The 14,138-nt window shown below is 34.7% G+C and overlaps 1 protein-coding gene across 1 annotated transcript; it reads right to left on the bottom strand.

Annotated features, from left to right (window-relative positions):
- Positions 1–1,913: 1,913 nt before the first annotated feature.
- LOC124541347 lies at positions 1,914–13,841 on the bottom strand. Its single transcript, XM_047119199.1, has 8 exons — positions 13,632–13,841; positions 12,724–12,891; positions 11,505–11,604; positions 5,436–5,558; positions 5,114–5,209; positions 3,601–3,721; positions 2,007–2,973; positions 1,914–1,917 (listed from the first exon to the last, which is right to left on the bottom strand). Exons 1-8 carry the CDS (start codon positions 13,769–13,771, stop codon positions 1,914–1,916), a joined length of 1,719 nt encoding a protein of 572 aa, XP_046975155.1. The 5' UTR covers positions 13,772–13,841.
- Between the last annotated feature and the right edge of the window lie 297 nt (positions 13,842–14,138).

Raw genomic sequence — 14,138 nt, 5'->3', positions numbered from 1 at the left:
GTAATAAATATTAAACGAAGAGATTGTCTGCCATTCTCAGTCGGCATTCTTATTTTCTATAATAGAAAGGGGGTGTTGAGTTAAAAATTAGCGAAAAGAGCCTTACGTATTAGATAATTGTCCCTACTCTGGTGGATATAACGTGAGCATTTTAACAAAAGATTGCAGGTTCAACCCAGGAAAGCCCATCTGAAATTTTTATCAGAATTCAATGAAATAGGCTATTTGACTGGTTTTTAAAATCCATTTTATATTATTTAGTAGAAGTTAAGGAACCCAGTAAAAGTTGTGTTTTTTATTTCTTGTCAATATTTACCGAAAAATATCATATTAAAATTTCCATATTTAAATATCGCGCGAAAACACTACTTGGACAATATGGCGCTGCAACGGGTTTGTGTCACGTGACAAACGTTTGAAAATTTGCATTTATATTTATGGATTTTTGAATAAATTAAATATTATTTTCAAGTTTCGTTAGTAAATAACCATTTTTAAACTCATAATATACACTGATTACAATAATTCAGTTTATTTTTCGCATTGTCAAATAGCCTATTCTGCCACATGTAAATCCATCTCATCATAAGATACACACTTTCTATCCACTGCACCACCTCGGCTCGAATGAAAATTACACAATAAACAATATACTTACTCGGTATGTTTGTAACGGTCTTCTGCAAACTTTTCACAGACGATTTCGAACTATCTTGTGCAGTCGCCATATTCGATTGGGGTTTTCCTGAAAAATATTACAATTAAAAATCAAAATATACTTCATACGAGTAAGCTTTTACATACATTTACATATTAAGTGAAGCCACCACTGGTCCGGAATGTAGATTCTACTCAAAAGGTCTGACGAGAGACTCAGGACCCTAATTATTCTTTATAAATTAATTTATTAAATGATTAAATATTATTCTGACACTACGTACTCTTACGCTATGTAGGAAGTATCTGAGCCCGGTTTTAATGAGCTTTCAAGTGGCTTAAGTATTTTTCATCCTTATTATATTAAAAATCAGATTGAACCAAGCTGATTAGACTTAGAATCTTCTGTTTAATAATCCTTTTTTTTCTCGCTAAAAAAACGCGCTTCCCCCACGTGATGGAAAGTGGGGGGGGGGGGGAGTTGTACTGCCCGGTTGCACCACAGTATCGCTTACGCATGCTACCGTGAAAAACTGTTTAATAACACTGTGTCTGGCAGGTTGTACTGTGCAAATTAATGAGTATAATAAGACTTAACTGTCGGTTAGCGAGCAAGTTCATCTCTAATCAATACATAAAACACTGTCGCTTACCGTTGTCTGTCCCTAAATATGCTTAGATCATTATAATTACGGAACGGATTTTATGGCGTCTTTTTTAAAACTTAGATTGATTCAAGAGGAAGATTTATATGTTAAAAAGAAAAGTAAAGTAAAGTAACAGCCTGTAAATTTCCCACTGCTGGGGTGAGGCCTCCTCTTCCATGAAGGAGAGGGTTTGGAACATATTCCACCACGGTTGGTGAAATGCACATGTGGCCGAATTTCGATGAAATTAGACACATGCAGGTTTCCTCACGATGCTTTCCTTCACCGCCGAGTACGAGGCGAATTATATACAGAAATTAAGCATATATATATAGTGGTGCTCGCCTGGGTTTGAACCAGCAATCATCGGTTAAGATGCACGCGTTCTAACCACTGGGCCATCTCGATTCTTATGTGTTAATACATGCCCAATATAGTAGAGAATGTAGTATATTTAGTATCAGCATCGCAAATAACTTACTTGGACTAATTCTTAAAGGATTTTTCTTTACACTTTCCGAAGACGGCCTCTTCTGTGGTATTTTAGAATTCTCGACGGCTTTTTTGACGACAGCCTTGTTTAAATTGTTCGCTGATTTACTTTTCTTTTTATCTAAACTTATTTTATTATCTGTTTTCTCGACAGGATTCTTATTCGCCCGTTCAACGTTCGCTTTGGTCTTAGAAAAGCGTTCCGCTAACGTTTTTTCTTTCTTTTTCTCCATATTAGTCGACGCTAAGCTTTTTCCTACACTGTTTGAATTATTATCATTTGTATTCGAATCTTGGACTTTCTTATTTTTCGCATTACCAACTGTATTCGTGATCTCTTTGTCTGTTAGTTTAGCTTTTTTAACTTGCAAATCTTGAGTTTTGGTTTTCACTTTAACGGCTTTTTTCTTATTGACATCTGTATCATCTGCTGTACCAACACTTTCCACATTAACATCTGTAACTTTCTTTGTTTTGCTAACGTTACTTTGATTATCGACATTGTTTTTCGTACTATCGACATTGACTGGAGACTTTTTGGAATCAGCGACAGCTTTCGAATCTTTCTTAGCGTTTGTGGAATTACTTTTCGATTTGAAAACTTCTTTAGACGTTTTTGGATCTGCATTTACGTGTTTAGCGTTCGCTTCTTGATCGTTTGAGGATTTATCACCGTTTTTGACATCGGAACACTTATTTATTTGAACATCATTGGATTTCTTAGCCGTTACTTCATTTATATCTTTGGAATTAACTTTATTTGATAGTTTATTGAGTTTACTTTTCGACGTTGAAGCTTTAACGCCATTATCATCTATTTTAGGTCTTTTAACACTTGCTTCATGATTACTTTCACTGGGTCGTTTCTTATCCTTTGAATTAACGACCGTATTCTCTTTGCCTTTAGGTTTGATTTTCTTCGGCGGATACTTCGGTGGCGCCATTATCTCGCTGTCTTTGGACTTAACAGCTGGTATATCCGGTTCCTCGTCAAGGGTCTGCCGTCTCTCCCTCAGGCTTTCCGCTTCGAAGCTCTCGTGTAACGCCTGTGTGGGTTTCTCAGCTTCGAGGCACGTGTTGATTATCTTCGCCATGAGTAGAGTCCGTTCGTCTGTGTCGATCGCTGGGTCAGAGAGCTGTCTGTGCGCTTGCGTTATTATTTTAATGTACGATTCATCTGTAAAATTAATTTTATGTAATTATTGTTACAGTTATTTATATTTAATATGGGATATTTACCATGTTTTTTTTTATTTTTAATTGGTGGAACTTGTGAACAAGATCTTCGTAGATAATATCGAAATGTATAATTCCACAGAATACAAATAAAAAACATGGTAGGTAAATATCCCGTATTAAATAAATGTAACCCTAAAAATAACCATATTGATATAAGATCTTAATAATTATTGTTGGCATTTTTTTATTGTATGTTTAGTGAGAAATATTGACCAATCTTTACATCGCTAATGCACCACAAACTTGGAAACTAAGATGTTACGTCCCTTGTGCCTGTAGTTACACTGGCTCACTCACCCTTCAAACCGGAACACAACAATACTTAGTACTGTTGTTTGGCGGTAGAATAACTGATGAGTTGGTACCTACCCAGACGGGCTTGCACAACGCCCTACCACTAAGAAAACACTAAGCTGTTAACGATCCAACGTGCACACAGCTAACCACCAAGTAAGGTACTCATTTACAAAGGTCCTATAACATATTGGTTTTTGATAAAACATAAGTCACTTCGCTTCTGATTGCCACAGCGTGATCTTAGACTTTGTATAGTTGATGAACATACCCATATATTCCACGTCGAACTTCAGCCGGTGATGGAAATGCGCGATCGGAGACCATTTGTTCTGGAGCGTCCAGGAAACTTCTAGAATGTTCGCGCATTTCAACAGGTAACCCCCGTCAGCCTAGAATGAACAACATCATTACATAGTATAAAACAAAGTCGCTTACGTCTGTCTGTTCTCCCCACCGATTTCGTTCTGAGCCGAGGTGCGATCTCATAGGAGTATATCTTTGGTCGAGTGGTGTGTACACCGGTTTTCATGGGTACGCCACTCTGAGGTCCCGGGTTCGTACGGCCGAGTCGATGTAGATTACCATTAGTTTTCTATGTTGTCTTGGGTCTGGGTGTTTGTGACGTCGTTACTTCTGATTTCCACAACACAAGTGCTTCAGCTACTTACATTGGGATCAGAGTAATGTATGTGATGTTGTCTCATACATTTTATAAACATTAGTTCTCGCCCGAAAGACGCTGTAAGGGCCAGTAGAGCCAACAGCAATACTACACACATAACAAAATAAAAAAATAGCTGTCTGTCCCTATGTATGCTTAGACCTTTCAAACTATGCAACGGATTTTGATGCGGTTTTTTTTTAATAGATAGAGTGATTCGAGAGGAAGGTTTTTGTATATAACACATGGACAATATAGTAAAGAAACAGTGATCATTTTAGATGTTTCTAATGTGATGTCGCAAATAAACAATTTTTTTGTATATTTAGTATCAGTGTTGCACCCGTAAGAAGGCGGCCACTAGTCTAATACATAATTGAGGTAAATTCGTGTGTACCATAGTAATGGACAATAACTCTCAGAAGGAAATGAAAAAAAAAACATTTCTTTTTTATTATGAATATAGAAAATAATAAAAAGAAGTAACATACGACGGTACCAAAAACACAGAAAACTAATGAACTTTCTTTGCATCGACTCGGCCGGGAGTCGAACCCGGTACTGCGGAAGTACCCATGAAAAAAAAAACACATTACTCGACCACGGAGGTCGTCAAAGTAACAGAACTACATATACTAAGCATAAATCTTCCATAAGCCTTATGTAGGTACATATTATATAAAGCCACTTAACTACATAACTACTACATATAAACGTATAGTACGACACAACTTAGATGTCGCATCGGCAAAATTCTTAAAACCGATCACATCCGAACTGAGTACGCTATCCCAAATTATCAGTATTTATTTCTCATGCGAATATGATCTTTGCATAAACGTAATAACTTGTAATATCATATGACTTAATATATTCGTCAATTCGACGCGTCGGTTTACACGCACTCGCTGTCTCGGGTCGAACTGACGCGGGAATCTATAGCGACGAATAGCGTCGAATGGCGCGATAGGGAGCTATTTCTATTGGTTGTGTAAATCGTCAGTAATCGGTTTTATTTTCATTCCATTGCATTTTCCGATGCTACATCTAATTTGTGTCGTACTATACATATATAAGCTACTTAACTACTACATATAAAGGTAACAAGTAGCAACTTTACCATAGGCTCCATGTAGAGCGAGTCGGCGTAGGTCTCCGCAAGCCGCGCCAGAGAGCAACGACGCGAGCGGTGCGCACGCGCATAGTTGCGGAATACCTGCAACGGATTGATTCAAACATCACTAGTTGTCACCCGTGCCTTTGCTCGCGTTTTGGGGTGTTGATTGTCACGTGTCAGGCAATAAAAGTAGCCTAAGTCCTTCCCTGGAGTTCGAGTTTGCTTCATACGAAATTTCATCAAAATCGGTTCAGCGGTTTGGTCGTTTGGTCGTAAAAGACCGTCAGACAAACAGAGAGACCGAGTTACTTTAACAGTGCGTTACCTCGACGGCATCACTGGGCGTCGTCACAGCAGACAGCACGGACTTAGCCAGCTCGCGCTTGTGAGCCACCTTCACGGGGGACACGTTCAAGTTTCTGTAGGAAACCGGCGCGAAGAGACGGTTCTGAAACATAGTACAACTGATTATATTTATTCTGAAATTGAAACATTTACAAAAAAACGTCGGTTTTTTCCCGTTATTGGTATGATTATAAACTAGGTGATATTTCTGTCAGTTACTAGATTATTTTCCAACCCGCTATTGGCGAGTATACGGATTACGGATGTAATGTGTAATTAAATACATATAATTAAATATATTTTTTTTTAATTTCTGTAAGATAATAACAAATTTGTTTTAAAAAATTTTTACTTAGCCTATTGGTAAATCCGCCAAGGAACATAACATCTTAGTTACATATTAGTGTTTTATATTTTATATAAAATTAAAAAGATTTCGACTTTATCAATTGTCCGATCAACACTAATACCTTTAATTACATAAATCTTTAAATTGACTTGACGACGATAAAGAGTCGAGATGGCCCAGTGGTTAGAACGCGTGCATCTTAACCGATGATTGCGGGTTTAAACCCAGGCAAGCGCCGGTGATTCATGTGTTTAATTTGTCTTTATAATTCATCTCGTGCTCAGCCGTGAAGGAAAACATCGTGAGGAAACCTGCATGTGACAAATTTTATAAAAATTCTGCCACATGTGTATTCCACCAACCCGCATTGGAACAGCGTGGTGGAATATGTTCCAAAACCTTCACCTCAAAGTTAGAGGAGGCCTTTAGCCCAGCAGTGGGAATTTACAGGTTGTTGTTGTTTGTTAAATTGACTTCCAAAATAACAATTTCACTGACGATTTCACTCGTAACGACACTATTTCGCGCATCCAAAACGAATATCACAGATTAAAAAAGCTCTCGACCAATGAGATCGCGTCGAATCAAGGTCAAATCTATTGGACTATATGCTATTTGACTGGTTTTCAACCGACTTCAAAAAGGAGAAGGTTATCAATTCGTCTGTATTTTTTTTTTATGTTTGTTACCTTATTTATAACTTTTCACTGGGTGGACCGATTTTGATATTTTTTTTTTTTTTGTTTGAAAGGTAGTGCTTCCCGTGGGGTCCCATTTTAATTTTATTTTTTTCCGATGATGGTATCCATATGAAAACGACATAAGTCTTAAATTTGCATTATGTATATGCGCGACAAATAGGTGAATAACTGAAAACCGCGTTAACCAATTTTGATGATACTTTTTTTATTATAAAATCATTCATGTATTATTTATACAAACCTTCCCCTGGAATCACACTATCTATTAAAAAAAACCGCATCAAAATCCGTTGCGTAGATTTAAAGATATAGGGACAGAGAAAGCGATTTTGTTTTATACTATGTAGTGATGGAACTCCTATACGGCTCACAGTTAGGGTGCGAGATGGGGCAGAATTTCTTACTATATTTAATCAAATTTTGTAAATGTGATGTGATGTCATATAATGTATGACATATATCAGCTCTTTTCCAAAATTTTCTTGCTGAGGTCGATTACAGGTCTTTCGAGGGATCCTTGTAGTTTATGTCGCATGACGTATAAAGCCGCATTTTCGAAAGTCTATTTTTACTTTAATGAAATGAAATGAAATGAAATGAAATGAAATGAAATGAAATGAAATGAAATGAAATTTATTTGCAAGACTATGGTTACATAAGATCTTACAGTAATTATGTCCTTATCATATTCAACCGTTTTGGTATGCAAATATTATACTATATTACACTGAATCATGCAATCAAACTACACAATTGGAATAATTAAGGCAACCATCATGTCTTGAATAAAATATTTATACAATAAAAAAAAATGTCAATATCTAATAAAAACTGAATATCAATCTAAACAATATTGGAATAAATAAACTTATGATTACACTACTTATCATTGAATTGAAGAAATTAATATTTGTCATGCGGTAAAAGGGACTAAAAATTAATATTAACATTATATTTATCCATATATCCAATTCATATTATATCTATATTGCAGTCTTAAAGAATTAGTATTTTTAATTATTTAAATATTGTTTTATGTCATAATAGCATTTTTCTAAAAGCCACAATTTTATCCTTATTTTGAATTTATTTATTGGTAAATTTTGTATTTCATCTGGTAACTTGTTGAAAATTTTAATTGCCATATAAAATGCATTATTTTTATAAATATTGAGGTAAGACCTAGGTACATAAATTTTATTGGGATATCTCTTAGATTTGTTAACTTCTGAATTGAGCTGAAAATAATTGGGATATCTTTTGACAAAGATACAGATTTCCTTTATATACACAATATATAATATATTATTCGCAAGTGTCCTTTGAAATTGTCCTCGAAGTAGTTTCTGATTCATATAAACGGAACGTTTAATCTATCCATATTAAGAAAAATCAGTTAGACAACATCAGCTTCACTTAAAATCAAGAAATAAATAATGTTGGAATAAACAAGCAACATCAGCGTCAAGTCACACAACTTCCCTATTAAAAAAAAAGGCGGGAGATTTGTAGTTGACACATTGAGAATTGCAATGATAATTATTACGTTGTAATGTGATTATTGATGGTTATTTGTGTTGTAGACTAAATGTTTTTCTATTGTGGTAGATTGATTGTTATTTTAAATTAAAGATAATTGTTTTAGATGTTAACCTACTTCCTACTTCTGGTTCTAAAAATAAATTTTTTAACAAAAAGAAAAACCGACTTTAAACAAAACACTATTTTAAAACAAATGAATATGCACTAAAAAGTAATAAAAATAATTGCTTATTCAACATATTTTTTAGAGTCCTCGTAAGTAAAATTAAATGAAAAATATTAGACTACTTAAAAGTCGATTTACGATTATATAATTTAGTTATAATTATTGCTATATTTGGAGTCGGTGTTTTGTGTCAAGTGACTTCATCATAAGCCCGGCCAATCGGGAGCGTTTTGTGTCACGTGACAAACGTTTGAAATAATGCATTTTTATTTATGGATATTTTTGAATAAATTAAGTATTATTTTCAACTGTCGTAAGTAAATAAACATTTTTAAACTCATAGGTAATATACACTGATTACAATAACTCACAATTTATTTTTCGCATTGTCAAATAGCCTATTGTTCTCTTATAGTTGATACTAGACTATAGGTAACTCTTAGCAAACAGGTTGCAACTTGTCTCACTGTGCGACGCGAGTGGGGGTGTATTGTTACCCCAGAATCACCCCGATCGTGTTTGGACGTGCATTCAAATTTTTACAATCGTAGCTGTGACGTGTTTTCCAAATTACTTGAAATAATTTCATTTTTTATATTTAATAGTGTTGTAAAATACAAAGTGAAAATGGAATGTATATCTTTTTAATATTTAAGCGTTAAGGTAAGAAATCTTAATTCAAGTTATATAAAGCCTTTTTAGTAAAAAAAAAGCACAATTTCTACTCTTAAATAATCCTTAAAAAACCTATGTAATAATTTAGACGAAAATAATTTCCTTATGTAAAACATTTCATTATCTTAAAATATTTATTAGTATGTAATATATATATATTAAGTATTCCATATATTACTGTGCATATATTTATATGTAGGTTTATGACTACGCCTATGCCGATGGTTTAAAAATCTCTCAGATTGGGTTGTCTGGAAGAGATGGATAATTAGCCATTTTTCGATTTTGGTATTTTTTTAGTAAAAAAAAAAGTAAAGTAACAGCCTGTAAATTTCCCACAGCTGGGTTAAGGCCTCCTCTTCCATTACGGAGAGGGTTTGGCACATATTCCACCGCGCTGTTCAAATGCGGGTTGGTGGAATGCACATGTGGCAGAATTTCGACGAAATTAGACACATGCAAGTTTCCTCACGATGTTTTCCTTCACCGCCGAGCACGAGATGAATTATAGACTCAAATTAAGCACTAATTTATAGTGGTGCTTGCCTAGATTTGAACCCGCAATCATCGGTTAAGATGCACGCGTTATTTTTTTAGTGCCTAATCCTAATAATTATCTTGACTTGACTTTAATGAAACGAACACTGTTCCTTAAGTTAAAGTGTACCTTACTTAGATTAAAACGATTTTCTCAACACATTTAGTTCGCGAGAAATACGTGTACAAACATTTACACATACTTATTTAATTAAGCACACGTGCTTGAAAGCTTACTGGATCATCATACTCAAATATAATTCAATTCTAAAAATGTTACATACATACAACATACATGTCGAACTGAAAACCTCCTTTTTTACAAATCGGTTAAAAAAGGTTCAATCGTTTAGTTACTAGAAGGTGTGTTCACTCCCGTGCCACAAAAGTATAATTTATTTTCCAATTGATTTCGATTACGGATACATTTTTATTTCGTATATCCGATACTTTTATAGAGCTCCTGTTTCAAAACCGGTTACGGATACGAAAAAACGTCGGATTATCCGATTGTTTCGGATAGCTTCATGAACATATATATTTAGAAATTGTCGTAGCTAATTACGTAACCGATATCACAACTAGCTAAACCAACGGCTTTAATTAGTGTTGCCCAAATGCAAGAACAAGACGAGACTTAGCCAGTCTTGGTCTTGGTCTTGCGCCAATACACCTGGTCTTGGTCTTGGTCTTGGTCTTGCGCTCCCAGTCTTGGTCTTGGTCTTGCAGCAAGAGTCTTGCAAGTCTTGCAAATACCTATTAGTCTATTACTATTTATTAAAGTTTATTTTAAATCTTAGAAAAACGTATTAGAATTGGAACATTGTGAGCTTGAAATAACATAGCCATAGTAAAGATCAAGCAGATTAATAAATTACTCAAGATTTGATAAGAAATTTGGAAAGTCAACTGACCTATATGTCGTTTAAAAACTTAAGAAATATAATGACTGAATGTACAATAATAGTACCTAAGTAATTAGTTTAAAACCATATAATCAATATTATAATATATACTTACTAGAATAAATTATTATGACATCTGCTACCTATCCTTACCATTTTATCGTAATCATAATACTACTTGCGTGATCATTATAATGTATTCACACCTACCTGTACTAACACCTGTAGGTACTCTTAAAATTCGAAATTATTTTGCATGAGTATACCTACGCCCTGTGGCGGCCAAAAAATAGTGTCAAATGTTGTGACTTCGGCGCGGCGGCAAAGATTGTTGTATATGATTTCAAAAGAAGCCGCCGGAGAAATAGAATAAAAAGAAATAGAATGATCTTTAGCTTGGAAGAGAACTGATCTGACGCTAAGCCCTACTACTGTCTCTCCTGCCTATACTGCTGACCTTGCAGCTGCAACCCAGTGGCTCAGCGTTACCACTTACTAAGTAGGGGTATAACAGCTCCATCGAAGAAAAGACTTAGTAATAAACACAAATTAAGCAAATGAATATTCAGTGGCGCTTGCTTGGGTTTCAACTCGCAATCATCGGTTAAGATGAGCGCCCTCTAATTACGCTTCTCTTATTCTCCATACTAAATTTAATCTAAATAGGCTATTTGACAATACGAAAAATAAATTGTGAATTATTGTAATCAGTGTATATTATGAGTTTAAAAATTTACTAACGAAAGTTGAAAATAATACTTAATTTATTCAAAAATCCATCAATAAAAATGCAAATTTTCAAACGTTTGTCACGTGACACAAAACGCTCCTGATTGGCCGGGCTTATGATGAAGTCACTTTCTTGTAAACTTTGCTTTTCTACTACACAGATTAAAATACGGGAAAGTGACGTCACCGACCCCATTGCAGCGCCATATTGTCCAAGTAGCGTTTTTTGCGCGCTATTTAAATATGGAATTTTTAATATATTTTTCGGCAAATATGTACAAAAAAAATCAACTTTTACTGGGTTCCTTAACCTCTACTAAATAATATAAAATGGATTTTAAAAACCAGTCGAATAGCCTATTGGTTCAGTTGTTTAAGACTAAATAGGTAACAGAAAAAGTTACTGTCGCATTTATGATATTAGTATAGAAGTGTAGATACTCACCGGCTTATGCATATAGTAGCTCATAGAGAATGGCACGAGATCAACTCTGCATTCGACTATAATCTCCTTCCAAGTACCCTCGTCCGTTATTTGAGTTTCACTAAAACAAATAAAATATTATTATTAATAATATATGTTACGCCATCTTTTTTCAACAATTACAATTTTTATTTATAACTAGCTGTGCCCGGGACTACGTATTTGTTTGAATTTAACTTTACTTGGTGGTAGGGCTTTGAGCAAGCCCGCCTGGGTAGGTACCACCCACTCATCAGTTACTCTACCGCCAAACAACAGTACTCAGTATTGTTGTGTTCCGGTTTGAAGGGTGAGTGAGCCAGTGTAACTACAGGCACAAGGGACGTAATATCTTAGTTCCCAAGGTTGGTGGCGCATTGATGATGTAAGGAATAGTTAATATTCCTTACAGCGTCATTGTCTATGGGTGATGGTGACCACTTACCATCAGGTGGCCCATATGCTCGTCCGCCCACATACAACATTAAAAAAAAATTTGACTGTGGAATATGAGGTCTAGAGAATCGAGATGACCCAGTGGTTAGAATGCGTGCATCTTAACCGATTGCGGGTTCAAACCAAGGTAAGCACCACTGATTCATGTGCTTAATTTGTCTTTATAATTCATCTCATACTTGGCGGTGAAGGGAAAATCATGAGAAAACCTGCATGTGACAAATTTCATAGAAATTCTGCCACATGTGTATTCCACCAACCCACATTGGAACAGCATGGTGGAATATGTTCCAAACTTTCTCCTCAAAGGGAGAGGAGGCCTTTGGCCCAGCAGTGGGAATTTACAGGCTGTTGTTGAGGTCTGGGATCTAATTTACAGCTAGTAAGAATAGTAAGATGTGGGTTTACTGTGAAGAAATATTTTAGGTAGGCAGATCTTATGGAGTCACTAGCGGTAAGTGGTGACCACAGCCCATTTACATTGGCATATCATGAAATTATAACCATTTCTTATATCAGCAAATACCTATTTTGCCTTGCCTATGCCTATGCCTTGGGAGCTAAGATGCTATGTCCCTTGTGCCTGTAGTCACACTGGCTCAGTCACCCTTCAAACCGGAACACAACAATACTGAGTACTGTTATTTGGCGGTAGAATATCTGATGAGTGGTGATACCCAGACGGGCTTGCACAAAGACCTACCACCAAGTAAATATATAAATATATATTGCAAAAGATCCATACCCTTCGTAAACTGGATCCTCGACCAGGATATTGACTTCCGACTGCAGCACCTGAACACTGGTGAGCTCTTGGGTAGCGTGGAGACATGTCTTCAACATACTTTGTTGGAATTTAAGCTCCGCTATCGACGGTGATATTTCGATAGAATACTCTTGTTCTGAATCTGAGCTATAAGAGAAATAACAAAATATATTTTTAACTGAAGGTCATAAGTGCTTATCTGAGCAAGTGGTACTGAGTTTTAATGTGATATGTGTAACTCATTGGTTAAAGTTTGAGTCTGGAAAAACCCTGTTAGAACCCCATTGCTCTTTTCTGACTTCCTTAAGTAAATTTTCCTATCACAATTAATTTTTTTTATCTTCAATACTTTAATTGATAATTAATTTTAAAACTTAATTTCGCAATTTTGGCTTACATAGCCCTTGGACCCTAGGCCAGTTTTCTACACTAACTGATGGATAATCCAGGTTTGATCAAAGGTTAAGGAAGACTGTTTGACATATGTATGCATCCCATGATTTGTAATGTGTACACACTGCAGCAGGTTATTGAATATATGTTAATTTCATTGAAGAACTATAATATATGTCTGGTATTTAGGTACCACTTCCTAATAATTTGGTGGTGGTGGAGTAATTATCTTAATTGCCTTTCATTTTAATTTTGTTAGTTTAAAAATTTTAGTAAAAAGCTGTTTGATATATTAGGTAAATTAAAAAATTGGAAATAATTTTTTAATTGACCCTAAAATGTTTAATATTTCGGTAGTTAGATTTGGTAAGACAAGTATACAAATAAGGGTCATATAATAACTATAATTGTAAAATATTTTTATCACATTTACTGTAAAGCCAATAAATTAGTATTTACTATTTTATACAAACACACAAAACCCAAATATTTACCTGTCGTTTTCAGTATGACTGTTGTTATGTTTCGTATTTTTAGCTTCTTCAATTCTTTTATCATAATATTGTAACTCACGTAATAGCTCCTCTTTGCGCGCAAGTAGAGCTTGTTTTTTATTAACTGATCTGTTTGCCATTATGGTTAAATTTATTATTATTTCTCATTTATACAATAAATACTTTAATACGAATTTAAACAAGCTTTTTAAAAACAAAATAACGTTTAAACTTTAAAAGCTAGTACTACTTGACAGCTATTTTAATATTGCCATTTCAATAAATTATAAAAAACCGGTAAAATTGTTGAAAGTTTTTAAAACTGGCAAAGAATTATGTTTTATAATTTTTAATAAACATGCGCTGCTTTTTGATTTTTAATTATATTCAAAATATTAATAAAATTATTTTTGGACCTTTATATTATTATATTATGCTTGTAAGATATCCGAGCGTACATTTTTATTATCTATTATTTCATTAATATAATGTCATACGTCAATTTGA

Source organism: Vanessa cardui, chromosome 28 (assembly GCF_905220365.1).
Source record: "Vanessa cardui chromosome 28, ilVanCard2.1, whole genome shotgun sequence".
Lineage (NCBI taxonomy): Eukaryota > Metazoa > Arthropoda > Insecta > Lepidoptera > Nymphalidae > Vanessa > Vanessa cardui.
Note: the sequence above shows the minus strand (reverse complement) of the source record. Positions and strands in the feature narration are given on the sequence as shown.

What these genes read in the sequence shown, in the direction of transcription:
- LOC124541347 (XM_047119199.1), bottom strand. Translation starts at nt 13,771, where the DNA reads ATGGCAAACAGATCAGTTAATAAAAAACAAGCTCTACTTGCGCGCAAA. An exon ending in GCTACTATATGCATAAGCCG is followed by an intron (nt 5,559 to 11,504) that starts GTGAGTATCTAC and finishes ACTATGTTTCAG; the next exon opens with AACCGTCTCTTCGCGCCGGT. An exon ending in GTTCGACGTGGAATATATGG is followed by an intron (nt 2,974 to 3,600) that starts GTATGTTCATCA and finishes TTAATTTTACAG; the next exon opens with ATGAATCGTACATTAAAATA.